General features: G+C 37.9%; 1 protein-coding gene across 1 annotated transcript in view; it reads right to left on the bottom strand.

The window, feature by feature from the left end:
* RELN (reelin) overlaps positions 1-20,059 on the bottom strand; it is a 525,949-nt gene that overhangs the window by 297,765 nt on the left and 208,125 nt on the right. Inside the window, exon 4 of the mRNA XM_064289885.1 lies at positions 7,341-7,411. Coding sequence (XP_064145955.1) covers positions 7,341-7,411 — 71 coding nt within the window. The remainder of the gene's footprint in view (positions 1-7,340; positions 7,412-20,059) is intronic.

Raw genomic sequence — 20,059 nt, 5'->3', positions numbered from 1 at the left:
AGCCAAGCACTTAACTACTGTACCACAAAGCTCCCTGGTAGGCATTCAATAATCTTTGTTGGGTACTGAGTGCTGAATGAATTCACTTCCTTATTTTTTACTGCCCGTGAATGAACCTAAGCATCTTTCACTTTCAAAACAATTGGGAGTAGACTGTTTACTCCCTTTTCTGAACTCTAGTCTATCAGCAGACTTTGGCTGGGGATGTATTTACAACACTGACGGCCTCAGAATTCAAGATATCTGAAATCCCTGAACCTGGCCTATGTCTCGAGGGCATTGAGGGGACTCATTAGAGAGTTTAAATGAAAATTTGTGAACGATTCTCCAATTTTTAAAATATGGTGGTACATACATTTTTACAACCTGAGATCAGCGTGAGGGATATCATTTTGGTAACCCCCACGCTGCTTCACAGTGTTCCATAGCAAAAGTTCAGGGCTAAAGAAGATTTTTTAGGAAGGGCAGTGATTTTTCAATTGTTAAAATGTTTAAGTCAATTATTCAACAAAAATCTTTTGAGTATCTGCCTTGTGCCAAGAATTTTTAAGGAAGAAAAACAAAAATTCAGTAACAGTTCCTGCCCTCGAGGAGCACCCAGTTGGTGGAAATGTGTAGTTAAACAACTCGGTATGACCCAACAGAAACAAACCGAACTGGAGAGGTGGCATGGGAGTGGAAATTTAGAACTTTCCTTCAGTCCCTGAGAAGCGATTCATTCCACCTGACTTGGCAGGGTTGTTGCTCCTCATTTATAAGACTAAATCCATGCTTGTTATCTTTGGGGGGAAAACATGCTCTTTCTTTATAACTTAAATAATATAAGTTCACTATTAAAAATTAGGAAATACAAATAAGCTTTAAGAAAAATAAAATAAACATGCACAATTCTACCACCCACATCTACCTATGCTCTTGACACTGTACTTGCTGACTCTGACTAAAACTTTGCTCCAGCAATTATCCCTTCCTTTTATCATTTACTGAGTGTATACTTTGTACCAGAGACAATAGAGTCTAAGGTCACACAGGCAGAGCCTGGATTGAAACCCACTTATCTATGATTCCAAAGTCCTTGTAAACTCTAAATCCCAAAGTAAATGACTGCCCACTAGCATTCTCCCCTCAATCTCAAGAAAGAGAAAGGTACCCTTTGACTTCCAGGGACTGACCTGGTATTATCTACAAGGTCTTGGTGTTACGTTGAACATAAACAATTTCACAGAACATCAAACTCAGACAAGGCCACTCAGTGACTGTGATGGGTTAAGACAGCCACAAGTCCACTCTGTAATCATATCTGAACACAGACAAAACATGAGCATTGTCCACGTCACAAAACACCAAATGTTCTCCTGTCCTGGCTACTATGAGTGATTGCTATTTCTTTACCAATTACAGTTTAGCCTCCTCTAGTCTGCCCTCCCTCTAGATGAGATTTCTTGAGATACCTAACCATAGAATTACACCTGCTTTCTGGCAGCATCCAATCTAAAGCAAAACCTTGCTTCCTTAAACTCTCCCCTAAGCCACCAAACACAGACCCAAATCATGTAATATTTCCTTTCATAATATCCCTTTAGTGAGATGCCAAATAATTCTCCATGATATGCAGACTCCCACACTGGAATGAGCACTAAACCCAACTGTAGGTATGTTCCTGACGGTGTTCGGCTATAAGGCATTGGAAGCCCATCAACATGCTCCAGTCTTCCCCATTCTCGAAAAAGAGCAAGAGCGATAGCAAAAACCCATTCTTCCTTTTAGCCTACTTTCCCTGCAGCTGCACTCTCTTTGTTGTTAGGTGCCATTGAGTTGGTTCTCACTCATAGGACCCTATGTACAACAGGATGAAACACTGCCCAGTCCTGTGCCACTCTCACAATTGTTGCCGTGTTTGAGAACACTGTTGTAACCGCTGCAACAGTCAATCTCATAGAGGGTTTTCCTCTTTTTTGCTGAGCCTCTAACTTACCAATAATGATGTCCTTCTCCAGGGACTGGTCCCTCCTGATAATATGTCCAAAGCACATGAGACCAAGTCTCGTCATCCATGCTTCTAAGGAGCACTCTGGTTGTACTTCTTCCAAGACAGATTTGTTCATTTTGGCAATCCATGGTATATTCAATATTCTTCACCAATACCATTTGACCCTGGCACACCCTTTTCCTGATTTTCAACTACCCTATCTCTCTCCTTCCCTTTAATCCTGTATTTTTCAAGTCTTGATTTGAAATACTGTTTCACATGTAATTCTCAACCCACAATTATCTGCCTTCCCTTGACTGTCTGACCCTAAAGCCCAGGTGAGAGCTTTCCATATTACAAAACTGCCTTAGGTAGTCTGGCTTTCATTTTTAAACCTCTCATGAAACTACCCTCATTTATAGCCATATTGCCAATGACCTTCAAACTGCTAAATCCTAAGGCCTTTTTTTCATACTTCATCCTCTCCATTCTCTTGGAAACATCTGCCTTTGTTGACCACCTCTACTGTTTAGACATTCTCCCCTTGACTTCTCCCCACCTCTGAAGCTTGCCCCTTCTCCAGCATACCACCTTCTTCCTGCCTTTGCTTAATACCGGCATTGCATACACAGCCCCTTCCTTCCTCGTCCCTAGTATCTCCCTAATGAACACACTGCCTCCCCAATATCAGTATGCTGATGGTTCTCAGTCTCCCTGCTACCCCATCCAGACTGCAGGCTCTTCTCAGCAGGCTGCTGGGGAGCTCTCTGGGAGTGTTTGGAGTCCAGTTTATTATCTTTTCTTCCAAATTCCTCTAATCTTTTCTGTATTTCTTATCTCAGTTGCTGGCATCACCATCTACCAAGTCACTCAGGCCAGAAACCTCAGAGTCACCTTGGATCCCCTCCTTGACGTCACTCCCACTTTGATCATATCTCCTCTAAGTCCCTTCTTTCCAGCCTCCCAACACCTAATTTTAATTTAGGACCCCCTCAGCTTTCACCAGTATAACTAAAGTATCCCACCACCATATTTCTCTGCCTCCAGTTCTTTAGATTCTTAAATTCTAAAGCCCAAGATCCATTCCGCTCCTCACCCCCAGCTTTCTTTGTGAAACACGAATTGTTCATGTTACTGTCCTGCTTCCCATTGCCTATGGATTAAGCTCCTGACCATATAACAGAAGTCCCTTTATTACCCACCTCACTTATCTTCCCAGCCTCATGGCTAAGCTGTAATGAACTGCTGGAGAGCTTACTCTTTCCTACATCTATCAGTCTGTTTCACTTCATTTGTTCATTCAATAAATGTTTTTTGGGCACATATTGCGTACCAGGTATTGTGAGGCTTTAAGCATTCAGTAATAAAAATCAGTTCCTACCCTCAAGGAGCTTGTATCTAATGGCAGACAAGTCAAATGCACTGACAATTATACTTCAGTGTAATAATGATCTTATTATGATATGCAATAAATATTTCTCAAATGAATGAAACAATGTTCGCGTTAACTGCTTTCTTTGAAAGGCAGTATAGTGTGATAGTTAATACCAAAGGCTATATCCCCAAACTGCCTGGGCTACAATCCCAGCTCCACCGATTTCTGGCTATGTGACGTTGAGCTAGATAGTTAATCTCACTTGCCTTTGGTTTCCCATCTTTAAAATGGGGATGATAAAAGTACCTTCTTCAGAGGGTTGCCATGAGGATTAAAAGAGTTAATGTTTGTAGAGTATTTAGAGTGGTGTCTGACAAACAGTAGCATTAAAAGTGTTTCCATTTGTATTATTATTCTGCTTTGAGGGTTATATATAGGGAGTTATGTCACCATGTATGGATAAGAGTTCCTAGACCAGCTTGAGGTGGGCAGAGATTTTTTTTCTGGAGGAGGTAATGCCTAAGTGACATCTGAAAGCCTGAGTTAAACAACGAAGATGTAAAATGGTAGTCCAGGCAAAGAAAACAGGGAGTGTATACAGTGTAAATAGCACAGAGGTAGGGGGGAGGAAGAGTGAGGTGCATTCAGGGAATTTTAGGGTGGGAATGACAGGATGACAAGAAATAAAATGGGTGAGGTAAACTAAAGCTAGATTATAAAGGGTTTTCCATGTATGCCATGATGAACAAAGCAGATTTTACTCTGAAGATAAACTATTGAAGGGTTTTATGCAGGGAAATGATAGAATGGCATTTCCACTTTAGAAAGTTCATTGTAGCAGGAAAACTAAGGAGAATATTGAGTAATTCCCAAAGGAGGTGATAGATGCCTGATCTAAGCTGGGCCAGTGGGAATGGGAAAGAGGATATGGATGGAACCTCCTCTCCTTTTCTCTTAAACTGTGGCTGATGCCAGCTCTCTAGCATCTCTCCTCAAGCCCCAGACAAATTTCACTACCCTCTGTGATCAACTGACCTGCCATTTTGCATCCTAGCTCTTGAGTTCCTGGAGAACAGGAAACCGGCTTTTGCACGTTTATATACATGTGAGCTGGGAAGGGCCCTTGCAGGCATTGGATAAATGTTTGCAGGATAAAGTTCTTTAATAAATGTCTTTTTAGGAAAGGGCTCAAAATTACAGACTCCTCTATGGGGGTGGGGTCTTATCTAAGCCATCACTGGAATGTTTTCTAATCCTTTTACTTTTTAATGTGCTTAGCCATCAATTACAGTCTTATAGTAATAACTGCTTTGTTTAAATTGTTTAATTTAGTTAAAATCAGCAAACACACTGAGTCCGTTCTCATTGAAAGGTGCTGTGCTGTAGTATATCATGACTGCCAATTTTTTCACCAATAATATATTAGATGTTCCTCACCAATACACAGAAAAATATTACATGTTAAGATTATGCTATTTTATTTGAGGAGATAATTAACGTTTTAATTAAAAATAGATGAGGCCAAAATGAAAATATATTTTATAGCTCCAATTATTTCCCTTATTATTCCCTGGACACCTCTAACGTATCACTCTTGTTAGTATTCTTTTTCAACCCTGTCTTGGATGAACTGATATGATTTTCGTTGATTAGGTGCTATTGAAAAGCTCAATGTTTCCTATTGGTCCTGGGCTGTAAGTATTTTATAACATCCACTTCTACTATCATGGAAATCATGTTCATGTACGCTACTACTATATAAGGCTTTTTTTTCCCCCTCATAGGTTGAGGATTTTTTCCAATTATTTTTTTCTTTTTCTTTTCAATTTAAATGAACCCAATTACAATCATTCATTTATCATAGAAGGCACAAAAACCTAAGGTTTACAAGAAATCGGATTTTAGGCAATGAAGAGAGTTAATAAAATTAGGTAAATCTTTTTCTGGCACCATATATTTTTCAGGGTGCTAATGTTCACTGCTGCATGGTGTTCCAGTATTTTCAGTGACGTGAACATTTTCATAGGCTGGAAAAAGATTTATATTATAGTAGAATTTCTGGGCCTATCATATTTTAATATTAGCTTTCTCAAAATTCACAAAAGAAAAATTTGTTTAACCCAAGAATACTGATAATGTGCTTGAAACTACAATTAGAATGCGGTTTTCTTATTCAAAAGTTATGGATGTAAACGATTAGAAGTGTGCCAGTAATACTCATCAAGTATCACATTATTGAGATAATCCATATTGATGATGTACTTGTTATCATTAACTATAAATGCTATTTTCTTAGACCTTTCAAAAACCTTTCTAATTTTTCTCACAAGCCCGCTATATATTCTTTAGCAGAGAGATAATTAGTAGAAATTTCCTTTATGTTCCATAATGTAATTCTTAAGTTAATGAATTCCCCCAAAATATCATTCTAATCAAAAAGTGGTAATATGTATATGATGATCCGTGAAAATGTCAGGGAAATCACAAAGATTGGCTTCATATGTGTTAGTCTTCAAGATGTTTAAATCAAACACATACGTATGGCTGAGACAAGCTTCTATACAAGTGTACTGACTTTTTTTTTTTAAATGGCTGTTGTATGCTAGGCACTGGGGAACCAAAGATCACTAAGGGATTGTCCTTATACTTGAGAAGCTCAGTCTCTCAAGGGCAGCATTCACCACTATTCTACTAGGTTACAAGTAAACTCTACAGTGGTAAATGCTATAATGGAGATGCAAGTAAAATCAGGTGGAAGTTCAAGGGCAGGGGAAACAAATCTGGAGGTAAGGATGCTGGTTTTCACCCTCTCATTGTGTGTGTGTGTGTGTGTGTGTGTGTGCATGCGTGGGTATGTATGAGAGAGCCTCAGAGAGAAAGCCACTTAATGTTTATTGAGCCCCTGTCATATCTAATATAACATTAATTTCAAATGATACAGTTCTTCCCCACAAGTCTGAAAATAATAGTGCACACAGTGGAAACAAGTATATAGATACTGAACACACGATTATGTATAAAATGATCAAATATTAAAAGTAATAAACAGAAACATTTTCAATACAGTTGAAAAGAAATTTAAGTGGCAAATTCACCAGGTGTGTTTTTGTAGAATACCAAGTTACTACCAAGGTTTATATTTCCAGCATAACTGAAAGGAATTCATTGGGAAAAAAAAATTATGAATTATGAAAACGGGATAAATTTTCTCTTGGTTAGTTTTGTTCACAGTATTTTCAGAACTCTACAGCCCTTTATTAACAATTACTAAACAAAAAATTAGTAGGAACATTAAGGGGTCAATAATACCATTTTAAAGCATCATGACCAAGTATAGGTAGTCCCCGGCTTAAGCTGTGTTTGAGTTACAATGACCCGACCTGACACCCATCTGTTTTTGTTTTTTGTGCATCTTTTCATTAGGTGGTTAGAACCCAACCACCCAGTGGAAGAAAGATGTGGCAGTCAGCTTCTGTACGGTTTCACATCCTTGGGAGCCCTGGTGGGGTAGTAGTTAAGAGCTCAGCTGCTAACCAAAAGGCTGGCAGTTCGAATCCACCAGCCGCTCCTGGAAACCCTGCGGGGGCAGTTCTACTCTGTCCTGTAGAGTCAATAAGAGTCAGAATCTATTCGATGGCAATGGGTTTGGCTTTTTTGTTTGTTTGTTTATCATTACTACATACAATGTTGTAGTGCGTAATTGGCTGATGTTATCACTCTCATGCCAAACCCCAAAGAAACATAAAGATTGGATTTATAAAGATACTGATAATAAAAGGCAATAATAATGAAACCTCAAAAAAAAAAAAAAAAAAGAGCTATTTAACTTACATGAGAACTGACTTACGATGGAATCATTGAAACGGAACCCCGTCGTAAGTCAGGGACTACCTGAAATACTTATGAAATGCTTAGTCAGAACATAGAACAGTAAAGTCTACCATGAATAATTCTGATACAACTAACACATCGATACCAGTAAAATGGGGCTCTTACCTCCTTGTTCACACAACTGCTGGGCTAAAGCATCTTTGAAAATAACCTGGCCCCTGTGTGTTGCTGTAGCCCTGAAAATGAATAGAAAATGGTTAATACAAATTTTGTAATAAGTTTGATTTCTTAAACAATGTATTTTTAAAACTTTTTAATAACATTCTTAAAATTTATTGTGTGAACATTATTTTTTTTTACATGAAGTACATCTAAACAATGATACAAATGAAAAATAGAGTCAAGGCTTAAACTAAGGCATCTAGGTTTAGAATTATCTTCCCGTTTCACTTTTTTTTTTTTTTTTTTTTAACATATCTAGGCTTATTCCAAAAATAGCAGGTGTGAGCAAAGCCTAAATGGAAAAAAAAAAACGCACGGAAAAGGCGCTTATTAAAATTTTTTCTTCAGGAGACCTTGATATAAAATGTTTTGGGGAGCAATAAAGATATTAGTAGTGGAGAAACATGCCCTTAAGGTACTTTATTTTGGAAGTCAGCAGTCATCATATCATATAGAGAGTTGAGACAGAGTATTACATTTTTTTAAAAGTATTTTCAAAAAAAAAAGCGAGCTATTCAGGGCTTTCAGAATAACAAAATGTCATAATAAAATATACCTTTCCCCTCCCCACTGGGTCTAATTCACCATTGGAAGGAGATGTGGCTCTTTTACCTCCTCTAATCAGAGCTGTGCACACGGATCGTGAAAAAATAACACCCTTGCAGCAGATGTGTTATTCAGTGGCTATAATAGGAACTGTCTTCTCAAAGGAAGAATTATTTATGCTTACTATTTTTTTTTTATATGAAGTGTTTTCCCTTAAAACAGATTTTTTTTTTTTTTCTGGCACTAAACGTATTATTTAAACCAAATTCAAACAGAAAAATCAAGGTTTCTTAAGAAACTTGATTGTAGAAAATAAGTCATACAAAAAAATTAATAACTAAAAATACTAGGTCTCTTGTTTTAGCCGAAACCATCCTGGGGGTGGGGGGAAGGTAATCTGATTGAACCATCATTTACTGGAGATAGATCACGTACAAGGTACTGTGCTGGGTCTCCAGAGGGCAGTTTGGCTCCTGCTTTTCCCACTGTTACCATCTCCTTTACTCAAAGGGGCCTCCTGACCTCCAAAGATTCTGCTCCCATATGTATGTGCCTTCCCCGCTTTGTGTCCCAGACGTTTATGATTTCCATCCCCCATCAACTGTTATTGTCTCTTAGTCCCAGCCCCCCAGGATCTAACTCTTTGAAAGTAATCTGACAAACTAAGCCATATTCAAGTATTAATGGTTGATGTTGCTCCAAGCTAGCACACTTCAGCAGTGAAACCACGAAAATATTATACTTTAACGCACACACACACACACAAAACCCAGCACAACAGTAGAAGTTTTAAACGGTGGAAGGGAGGTATAACTGGAGAGAAAAATCATCAGGCAGCCCTAGCACCATATATGAAGTCTATAACGGGAGTCAGCTCTTTTCCTTTGAAATTAATCACTACTGAAATGACAGGTAAACAGATGCTACCCTCTGTAAGAGCACTCTCTAAGTTCACATAGGCTTTCCTTTGTTTTCGTCAACCTAAGAATGAGGACTAAACATAGGGCCAATCCAAGTCACAACATGGCCTGTAGTTGCTAGGTGCTGTCAAGTCAGTTCTGACTTATAGTGACCCCATATACAACAGAACAAAACACTGCCCGATCTTGAGCCATCCTCACAATTGTTGCTATGTTTGAGCTCATTGTTGCAGCCACTGTGTCAATCCACCTCATAGAGTGTCTTCCTCTTTTTTGCTTACCCTCTACTTTACCAAGTATGATCTCCTTCTCTAGGTACTGGTCCCTCCTGATAATATGCCCAAAGTATGTGAGATAAAGTCTCACCATGCTCACTTCTAAGGAGCATTCTGGCTGTACTTCTTTTAAAACAGGTTTGTTCATTCTTCTGGCAGTGCATGGTATATTTAATATTCTTTGCTAACACCATAATTCGAAGGCATCAATTCTTCTTCAGTCTTCCTTATTCATTGTCCAGCTACAGACTCACTAATGAGCTATAGGTTTTATATCTAGAAGGAACATGGTAACTTTATCTACCTAACTATAAAAGCCAGAACTCAATGGGACTGCCTTGTTTTTCCAAGTCTCACAAGTTTTCTGCCTTTGACAGGGGACAGTCTTACCACTTTTCTATAGCTCATTTTAGTGGAGATATTTTAGTTTTCCTTCTCTGACAGGTTTCCACTTTACACAGGTTCCTGCTTTCGCAGGTTTATTGTACATTGGTCAAGTCTCAATCAAGCCAACAACTTTTGAGTTCACATACACCTCTAATAGCAACACAATAATTACAAATGCAGAATTTTAATTTGATATTTGCTTTGAAAGGGACATATTTTCTAAAATCACTAACTGAAAAGAGAAGTCCCACAACACCTGTGTTTAAATAATTGTTCATTTTAGTTGTCCTCTGATGGTAAGTGTGTAATACTCTTAATCAGCACCTTGTTGGTTCACAAACTTAACTATCATTGAGACAATCTATGTTCCTCATGCACACGATGATGAGGCTGAAGTATCTACATTAAATTCATGTAACAAAGGTTTTGTCTTTTCTTTGGATAGCAGAGATGCTGAGACATCTTAGAATCCACACGGTTTTCCTGATAACTCAGTTTCCTCAGATTTAGGATTTGTTGCTTTCACTCATATTCTTATTCCTCCTACTTTGGTTCAGTGAATGAAGTCCATAAATTTCTGAGGAACTATTGAACAACTGAATCTAAAGAAGCTTTTAAAATTACGTAGTCCAGCACTTCTTTAACAGTGGTACTTATTCTTCAAACAATATTGTGAAATTCCAGTATGTAAAACAGAGCAGTCCCGGCATTTGCATTGTTGGGTTCCCGCTCCTCATTCAGCATGCTCTTACCACCCATTCCCCAGATCTTCCTGAGCCTGTCTCTGAAACTCTCAGGGCTTTATGGAGTGCAGTTTGAAAACCACTGAGCTACTCTAGATCTTACATTATAGAATGAGGAAACAGAGGCCAGAGAAGTATTAATCTGTTGATGGGTACACAGTCTGTTAATGACAGATCAGGCCTGATTCCAGGTCTTTGGTTACAAGCCTTGTATTCTCTCAGAATGTGCTCCACAGCGATGCACTAGAGGTGTAGCCCACAGTGCTCAAAGAGAAGGAAGAGTAGCAGGCAGTGGTCCTGGCACCAATCAATTCAACCAAAACACCTGGGCTTTATATTTCTAATTATTCAATTCTGTTTGAAGAAAGGGCTCAGCAGCTAAACACTGACTTGAGGAGCACACTGCATCATGCGTGCAACTGTCACTTGAAGTCCCTTGAAGGGTGAAAAGTAGAAGTAATACTAATAATAATCGTGATTATTGTAACACCTATTGTGAATTTAACTTACTTCCTGCTAGACACTGTTGAAGGAGCCCTGGTGGTGCAGTGGTTAAGTACTCAGTTGCTAACCAAAAGGTTGGAGGTTTGAACCCACCAGCTGCTCCTCAGGAGAAAGATGTGGCAGTTGGCTTCCATAAAGATTACAGCCTTGGGAACCCTATGGGGCAGTTCTACTCTGTCCTGTAGAGTTGCTATGAGTCGGAATCGACTCGATGGCAACAGGTTTGGTTAGGCACTGTTGTATGAACTCTACATTCAGTTAATTCTGACATTCAGTTAACATTAGTTAACATTTAGTTAATCCTGGCAATTGCTATTATCCCCATTTTCCTGGGGCGCACAGCTATTTATTCCATGATTTGTCTGAGACCACACAAGTGGTGGTAAAGCAGGATCTAAACCCAGGCAGTCTGAGTGAAGAAACCTTACTTTTTACTGTTACATCAAATTCTTCCTTGGCCTAGTGGCTTTCACCTCCTTTCAGCAGGAGGGCCTGCTCTCTTGGCCTGGCCTTTAAAGTCACACCTCCTCTGGCTCTTGTTCTCCACTCCAACCCTTCAGCCCGTAGCTAAGTTCTTTTACCGAACCTCTTTTTGGACAAACTTATTTTCTGTTCCTGGTTGGCACTTTGACCACTTGGCCAGCCAACTCCATGGGGTTTGCCCCAAGAATACTATTTCTCTTGATCTCTCCCCCAAAATGCTCTATGAGTTCCTCGACTTCTAATTAGCTTATTGCAAACCACCCCCCATTCAACTCTGTGTCACATTTCCTCCGACAGTGCTCTTCACATCTCTCCTGCTCTCTACCAAACACAGGAGCACTAGATGCCATTCTCAGCCATACCACTGCCCAAATCCTGTAGGCATTCTCAGTACACATATGCCTGCTGAAAGATAATCACTACACGCTCCACTTTTTTTTTTTTAACCTTTAAATCCCTCTGATAACATTTTAATATAAAAATGCCCGAACCCTATAGTAGCAGCATGGTTAGTAATTTAAAGCAGGCTGCACATTAGCTTCTTATCTTGGGCAAAACAAAGAGCAGAAGTCCAGGTGACCAGCAAGAACGTAAGCTCCATTGCTTTGTCCCATGAGGTGTATGCCCTCTCCAGGGTGTAGTTATGTCAATACTGGCAAGCCTGCTTTGAACATATTTAGAGCTCTGAAATAATTCATGGTTTACCCAAAGAATCACACCATTTATTTCAAATCTTCTGGGAATTATATTTTAAAAATTGATAAAAGCACATTAACTCAGATTCTAGAGGTTATGTCCTCTAATTTTTAACCCACAATATAATTTTCTTTTCTTATACAAAGATATAGCTATGGTATAAGATGACAGGCCTTATTCATTTTCAAAATTGTTATTTTATGTAATTTATAGCTGTCTTTGGGGGGAGCTCCATCAAATTTGTGGTGCTAATAACTATGTTGGTACTATTTTCACTTAATGTTCCATAATTATCAATAATTTTTCAGAAGAGTTCAGAAAATATACTCATTGTTCACTGTTTTGGGGAGTAGACCAAATTTCTTAAACAATCCCCTAATAACTACTTATCTTCTTGGGAGATGAATAGCTCTCTAGTACAAGCTTGCCAACAAGAGTCCCCATTAAATAAGTTATTTTAAAATCCCTTTGGGCAACCATAATCTATCATTTGAAGAGCTCTATAGCTTCTTCCAAATGAAGAACATTCTTTGGATCACCATACTCAATGCTTGAAATAGCCTTTATTGTTAAATGATTTCAAAAGAATACACCACGTTCTAATGTTAACTGGGCTCCTAGAACAACTGCCTAACTGCCTGCTGGAACATTCAGGAATCAAGTATGCATTGTGGGCATGGCACAGTGGTGAAGCTCACCGTCTCTGCCATCAGGAAGACCAGCCTTTGCATGCAGTGAACTGCCATTTACAAGGTATACGACTTTGGACAACTTCTTTAATCACTGTAGGTTTCATAGTATTCCTATAACTTGAGCATAATAACAATTATTATTTAAAAACATTAATATTCACTCTTCAGATAGTCTTTCAACCTGAAAAGAGTTCAAACTTCTGGAATGATAAACCCTCCCCCCAAAAAAACCCACTGCCAGTCGATTCCAACTCACAGCGACTCTGTAGGGCAGAGCAGAACTGTCCCATAGTGATTCCAAAGCTCTAATCTTTACAGAAGCAGACTGCCACATCTTTCTCTTACAGAGTGGCTGGTGGGTTTGAACCACCAAACTTTGGGTTAGCAGTTAAGCTCTTAACCACTGCACCACAGGGCTCCTCTCTGGAATGATAACCAAAAACCAAACCCATTGCTATTGAGTCAATTCCAAGGCATAATGACCCTACAGGACAGAGGAGAACTGCCCCATAGGGTGTCCAAGGAGTGGCTAGTGGATTCAAACTGCTGACCTTTTGGTTAGCAGCCAAGCTCTTAACCACTGCACGAAGAGGGCTCTGGAATGATAGGAATCATTAATTAAAAATAAATTATCCTCCATAAAACACCTGTCATAGTGCCTTGAATATATGAGGAATAAAAAATACTTATAGTTTTCTTCAGTTCACAATTTGCTTCCAATGTGCAATATTGCCACCCAGTTTCCAAGGAAGGAATTAAAAGGAGTTTTAATATGGAGTTGTCACATTGCCTAAATTCCCAAGTGCATTACTTCTTTATTTCATGAATCAATTTACTCATAGAGTCGCATAAAGAATCATACCAGGTGTTTCCTTTTAAACCTAGGAAGATTGGCTTTACCTACAGTGATGGGTTACTTTTCCCACCATTCTCTATTCCTTTATCAATGAGGTCTGATATGTTACTATGTCTTGTCCATTCACAACTGGAAGGGTACTTATTAATCTGCATTCTGATGTTAATCTAGTTTATTATCAGCATGCCTGTGCCAGGCCATCCTTCAGGAAATGTTACTAAGTATGGTGGAACACGGGAAAAGAGAGAGGTGGTCTGAGTTTGCTAACTTTGATGTTCAGAGGCATCAATTCACTTGCAAAGATCCTTGTCCTCTCTTCATGAGCAAATTAGAATACCTTCTAATTAGGTAAGAAGCCCTGGTAGCATAGTGGTTAAAGCGTTTGGCTGTTAACCAAAAGGTCGGAGGTTTGAACTCAGCTCTGAGGAAGAAAGATGTGGTAGTCTGCTTCCATAAAGATTTATAGCCTTGGAAACCCTATGGGGCAGTTCTACTTTGTCTTATAGGGCCTCTATGAGTTGGAATTGACTTGATGGCAGTGTTTTTTGGGGGGCAAGTGGTTTCTAATTACTTTGGGGATATAGCTCAACGTTTATTAAAACAAGAAAAAAGTGCTTCAAACTATACAAAAGGAGTAATGAATAACTTCAGGAAGGAATTATTTTTATGTTAAACCCTCAACTGAAAAACTATATCAAGGCCATTTGCAAAATGAGTAAGCTTGTGTATGTTTTTACAGTTCTTTTGCTTTTCAAACTTTACTCCTCTCATTCTTTTCATAACTGCATCTTTTGTGTCTCAGCCATGGCACTTTATTCCTTCTATCAAACGTATAAATATTTTCTCCTTCTCAAAAATGAGTTTCAACATTTATGTTCATTAAAAAAAAAAAATTTTTTTTATCCAGTAATAGCAAAGTCAATGTTTTCTTGAAGATTCCCAAATAGATTGCTTAACCCCGTTTCTAATGAAAGCATAATTTTCATTAGCGAGAAAAAGAACATATGAACAAGACCATTCAACTAGTGTGAGTATGTTAGCAGTTAATAGTAACGCAGTTTCCTTCCAAGTGAATCAGCGAAGCTAATTACGGTAAATTGAGATTTATGGTAACGCTTTCAAACAAAATAAAACCAACTAGTTCTATGACTCTGGAGAAGGAATTTAATCTCTGGTTAATTTCCTTATTTGTAAAAAAAAATTGATAGTGATAGATGATATCCAAAGTTCGTGCTCTAAAACTCTATGACTTTTGGTTCAAAGTTAAGTGTATGCATACAAGCATGTGCACAGAGAGAGAGAGACATACTAGATGCAGTCAGCACTCAGAGGGAAGTTTCTTAAAACAGCGCGGCACGTGTGCCAGGGGCGGTACACCGGAGCTAACTCATACCACCACACGAGAGCTGGTATTTTTATTTTAATTTGCAATTTTATGAGTGTGTTTGTGTGTGTATGCAGGTACATAAAATGTGTTTTGCATAGAGAAAATATACAACTGTAGTAGAGCTCATGTTAAGACACCAATCTTATTCTTTTATTCAAGTCAAAAAAGGAGTCAAGTCAAAGCTGACCTGTGTCATTAATCACGTTCTTCACTATTATTTACCATTTCTCTCTAAACGTAATCCTCCATCTCCATAAATCCGTTGCCATCTAGTTGATTCCGACTCATAGGTACCCTATAGTACAGAGCAGAACTGCCCCCATAGGGTTTCCAAAGAGCAGCTGGTGGATTCAAACTGCCGACCTTCTGATTAGCAGCCCAGCTTTTAACTATTGCGCCACCAGGGCTCCAAAGCCACTGTTTTAATTCAGGACTTAAACATTTATCACCTGAAAAACTACAACACTCTCTTGACTGGAATTCTCATCTCCAGATCCACCCCATGCCAATCCAACTTCCACATTGAGTCAATGTTCTTTCTAAAATTGCTTGGAATCCTTCTCTGGCTCTTTATCATTTAAAGGATTCTTTTGTCAAATTCTTTGGCAGGCATAGGAGGTTCCTTGGGATCTGGCTCATGCCTACCTGTCTAGCCTCATTTCCCACATGCTGAGCAGCTGAGCCATTCAGTAGTCCTCACAGGTTCCAGAATACATGATTTTCTCTTATGCCCCCAAGATTTTTCATGTGCTCTTTCCTGTGCACACAAGACTCTTGCCAAAATTCTTCTATTCATCCTATAAAATTTATCCAAGAATCTCTTACCATTTTAAAACCTTCTCAGAACTCCCAGATAGTGTTAGACACCTTCTCCAAGGATGGCATAGCAAACTTCCATGCCTCTGATATAGAAATTCCCTAACTGTGCCAACTCAATTTTCAAACCATGCCTCTCTTCTTTCAGTCATTCCCATTGTAAATACAAACAACATGGTAAGTAAAAAAGTAAAATAATTAAAAAAAAAACTCATATTCATGACTACTCAACAACCTTAGCCAGCACCAAACCAATGCTGGTGCCTTCTAAATCCACCAAGGCTAAGCCTGAAATCCATAGTGAAAAGGTTAACACTATAGTCCATTAATCACGTTAAAAAGGAATCAATTGTGTAAGTGTGCAATAACACTCTGTGAATCCATATGCCTCTAAATCTGGCAATAATTTTTTGAAAGGCATTGTTTCTCTTACAAATTTTAAGAACAAGCTCAATTGAGACATTAAATGCATTTTGAATGCAAATAAAGGATGCTTCTATCTTTTCAAGTAGAGAACTAGTTGGTATGTAGTCAAAGTTCTGGGCCGAATTATAAGCACTAATATTTAAGTACTGTTATAGAAAATTAACAGAAATCATTGAAAAGAAAGATCACTGTTCATAACAAGGGTTTAACCTCCATTAAAAGGTGAGCAAGACACTGAAGAAGATGCCATAGACAATCTTCCTTATCCAACATTTATCATTCAAAGATTTTCAGAGGCATTCCTGCATATTGAATCAATAATGGAGATTTCCCAAAGAAATAACTCCAACTCTAAATGTATTTTGAAGGTCTTTAGGCAAAAAAAAAAAAAAAAAAACTAAACTTACTACAAGAAAAAAGGCATTTTCTGTGCAACCATCATTTGATTCAGCCTATACAGAAAAATCCTTTCTATAGGAACATTCACAATGTAGATTTTACACAAATATTGATTTTTATAGACAATGTTCTTAAAAGTATGCATTTGTGTTTTATTTTCATAATCAATTTGGCATTTTTATTGTGTGGTAAGAGATTTCAGGAATGGAAACTCAATTGACAACTTCTGAGACTGGTTTCTCAAGTAGATGATATCCTCCCCCTAAGTTGCATATATCTGATATCTGGAGACATCTTACTATACAAATCAAAAGAAGTTTGCCAGCTGCTCAGAAGAGATGAGAGCCATGGAGTGGCCATCGCTGTCTGCACATGTGGCTATGTGTAGACGGGTCTAAGTCCATTTGATGGTATATGTTTATTTGTGGTATTGTATGCACTCAAACACATGTAGCTGGAACTCTGATTTTCACTTTGTTTCCAACGACATTGCTATGCGATACTGCATTGAAATAAAATCATTTTGGTGGAAAATCACTAATAATTGCAGGATATATATTGCTAAGGAGACACAAATATGTATCATTGGGAGAGTTTTATCCTTTTTTCATTTTGTAAATCAACAACAGAGTGGAACCAGGGAGAGAAGACATCTGTAAGTACACAAAACTATCTTTTGTTTTGTCAGTGTGCAAAAGGGTTGCTTTACTATTAAAGAAAGCAGAAATGCCAAATTTCTCAGGGCTGATCACAGAATTTTAAAGTTAGGGGGTTTGATCTGACTGACGTGTCAAGAAGAATCATTATGCCCGTGTTAAGCATCCATCAACAGTCCCCAACTTACACTTGGCAGGAACTTTAATTTCAGGAATTTGCAAGTTCCTTAAGGAGAAAATAAATTTATCAGTTAAGTCAAATGAGAAATGCAGACTAAAAAACTCCTTGCCAGCCCTTACTGACCTCAGTAGCCTGCACAGCTACAGCCATGTCTTTGACCTTAAGATCAGATGACAGTGATCTACAATAAACAGTGGAAGCCAGTGAACTTTCTAAAACTGGAGTGCTGTTTATCAAAAAAGCATGATTTTTTTTATTGTCTAAATTCTAAGTGGCTTTATATGGATTTATTTGCTTACCATGAATTTTTCTGGTTCAGACAACCACAAGTAATAAATCCTATATAATTTTTATTAACCAAAAAATCATGCTCTCTCTGGTTCCACTAAATATTCAACAAATATTTAAAGATGCTATGAATTTAAAGGTATGCTAAATCGTCTGTCTGATTTAGGTACTCACATTTCTTAGTCTGGCCCCACTGGCATAACGTTGACCTTAGGTAAGTGTTCCTTTACTTTCAAAACAGGAAGAAAAAAACTTGTCCAATTTATTTTTCATGAATCCCTGGGTTAATGTGCTTGGCTGCAAACCAAAGTTTGGAGGTTCGAGTGTACCCAGAGGTAGCTCAGAAGAAAGGCTTGGTGATCTGCTTCCGAAAAATCAGCCACTAAAAATTCTAAGGAGCACAGTTCTACTCTAACACACACGGGGTCAACATGAGTCAGAATTAAATCAACAGCAACTGGCTTACTGGTTTACTTATTTTTCTGGGTTCTGGTGAAAATCAAATGAAATCAACTCTGTGAAAATGTTATAAATAATATGAAGAATTATGATGATGATGTTCTGACTGGTCATTTCAGAAAATATGGGCACAAAATTAAAAGGAATTAAAGAACACATCCTATTGGATTTAGGATCTAAATACTGCTACCCCCTCTCCCCACCAAAAAAAACAAAAAAGTCAGTAAACTCTAAAATGTCCTAGGACTGTGACAAAGCTGATGAAAACTCTAATAAAGGGCAGGATTTCCAAATTAGTTCATTAATCTTAATAAATTAGTACAATATTTGTATATTCTTATACAGAATTTGCCTGATTAGCCCATGAAGGTTACTTTGGAGGAAACAAGTTATAAAGCAAGGACTGTACCATAGGATGTAATGTTTAACAGGAGTTTTTGTTTAAAAAAACTATGTGTATTATGACAACTGAAAAATATACCACGGTCTTAATGAGAAAATAAAGTTACTCATATTCATACTGTGGAGAGATAATCACTATTAACATTTTGGTAAACTATATACCCTTCTAGTTTTTTAATTCATGGATATAAAGTTTTTAAGAAAATTTCTTATCTAAAAAGCAGGACTCTAGGTTTCTATCATTTTATATTTAATAAAAACCAAAAAACCAAACCGAGTGCCATCAAGTCGATTCTGACTCATAGTGACCCGATAGCACAGAGTAGAACTGCCCCATAGAGTTTCCAATGAGCATCTGGTGGATTTGAACTGCTGACCCTTTGTTTGGCAGCTGTAGCACTTAACCACTCACTATGCCACCAGGGTTTCCCTTATATTTAATATCCATTAAAAATAGCTCTTGTATAATTGAATATTTTAAGAACACAATTTTTAAGGGCTAATTAATATTCCACTATATAGCTACATCACAGTTACTTGAACTATGCTATGGTTGGAGTTTCACTTATTTCTGATTTTCAATATTTTAAATAATGAAGTAATAAACCTTTGACTATATCTTCCTATTTTAAGATTGGTTTCTGGGGCTGGGCTAATTCAGTTAATGGTATAAACATTTAAGGCTTTGATCCATAATTCCAAATAGCACATCAGAAAAGGTGAACCAATTTCCCTCTGCACATCACGGCACTAGAGAGCACCTATCTCACAGTACCCTTGCTGAGATTGACCATTATCAGCCTTCTTTCCAATGGTGTCAAGTTACTTCTAATTTGCATTCCATTAGTGGGGATATTTCACATGCTTGTTGGTTATATTTTTCAGCTTTGGAAATTACCTATTCATGTCCCAGGCAATTTTGCTACCAGTTTTAGTGTTTTTCTAACTGATTTGTAAGAGCTCTTTAAATGTTAAGGCTGTTAACTTCCTACTATATTTGCTACTAATATTTTTTAAGTAGTTTATGATTGGTCTTTTATTGTCTTATTTGATTTTTAATCATATTTTGTAGTGTTTTCGGTGAAGGTTTACACAGCAGTTTAGGTTCCCATTCAACAATTTCTATACAAATTGTTCAGTGACATTGGTTACATTCTTCACAATGTGTAAACATTCTCATTATTTCTGTCCTGGCTGTTCTGTTTCCATTACCCTATTTACCAGGCTCCCTTACATTCTCATCTTTGCTTTAAAGAAACTGTTGACCATCTGGTCCTGTATATATGATTTTTTAAAGGAGCACAGTACTTACGGGTGATATTCATTATCTTGTGAGTCAATCTGTTATTTAGCCACAAGGTGACCACAGGGGTTAGTTTCAGTTCAAGGTCTGAAGAGTATCTTAGGGCAACAGTCTCAGGGAGTCCTCCAGTCTCAACCAGTCCAGTGAGTCTGTTTTTTTTTTTTTTTTAAGGAATTTGAGATCCCGTTCCACACATTTTTCTCCCATTCTATCAGAGTACGTTTATTGTGGAACTAATTAGAA

Source organism: Loxodonta africana, chromosome 8 (genome assembly GCF_030014295.1).
Source record: "Loxodonta africana isolate mLoxAfr1 chromosome 8, mLoxAfr1.hap2, whole genome shotgun sequence".
In the NCBI taxonomy this organism is placed as follows: Eukaryota; Metazoa; Chordata; class Mammalia; order Proboscidea; family Elephantidae; genus Loxodonta; species Loxodonta africana.
This window is presented reverse-complemented; position numbering and strand designations above follow the sequence as displayed.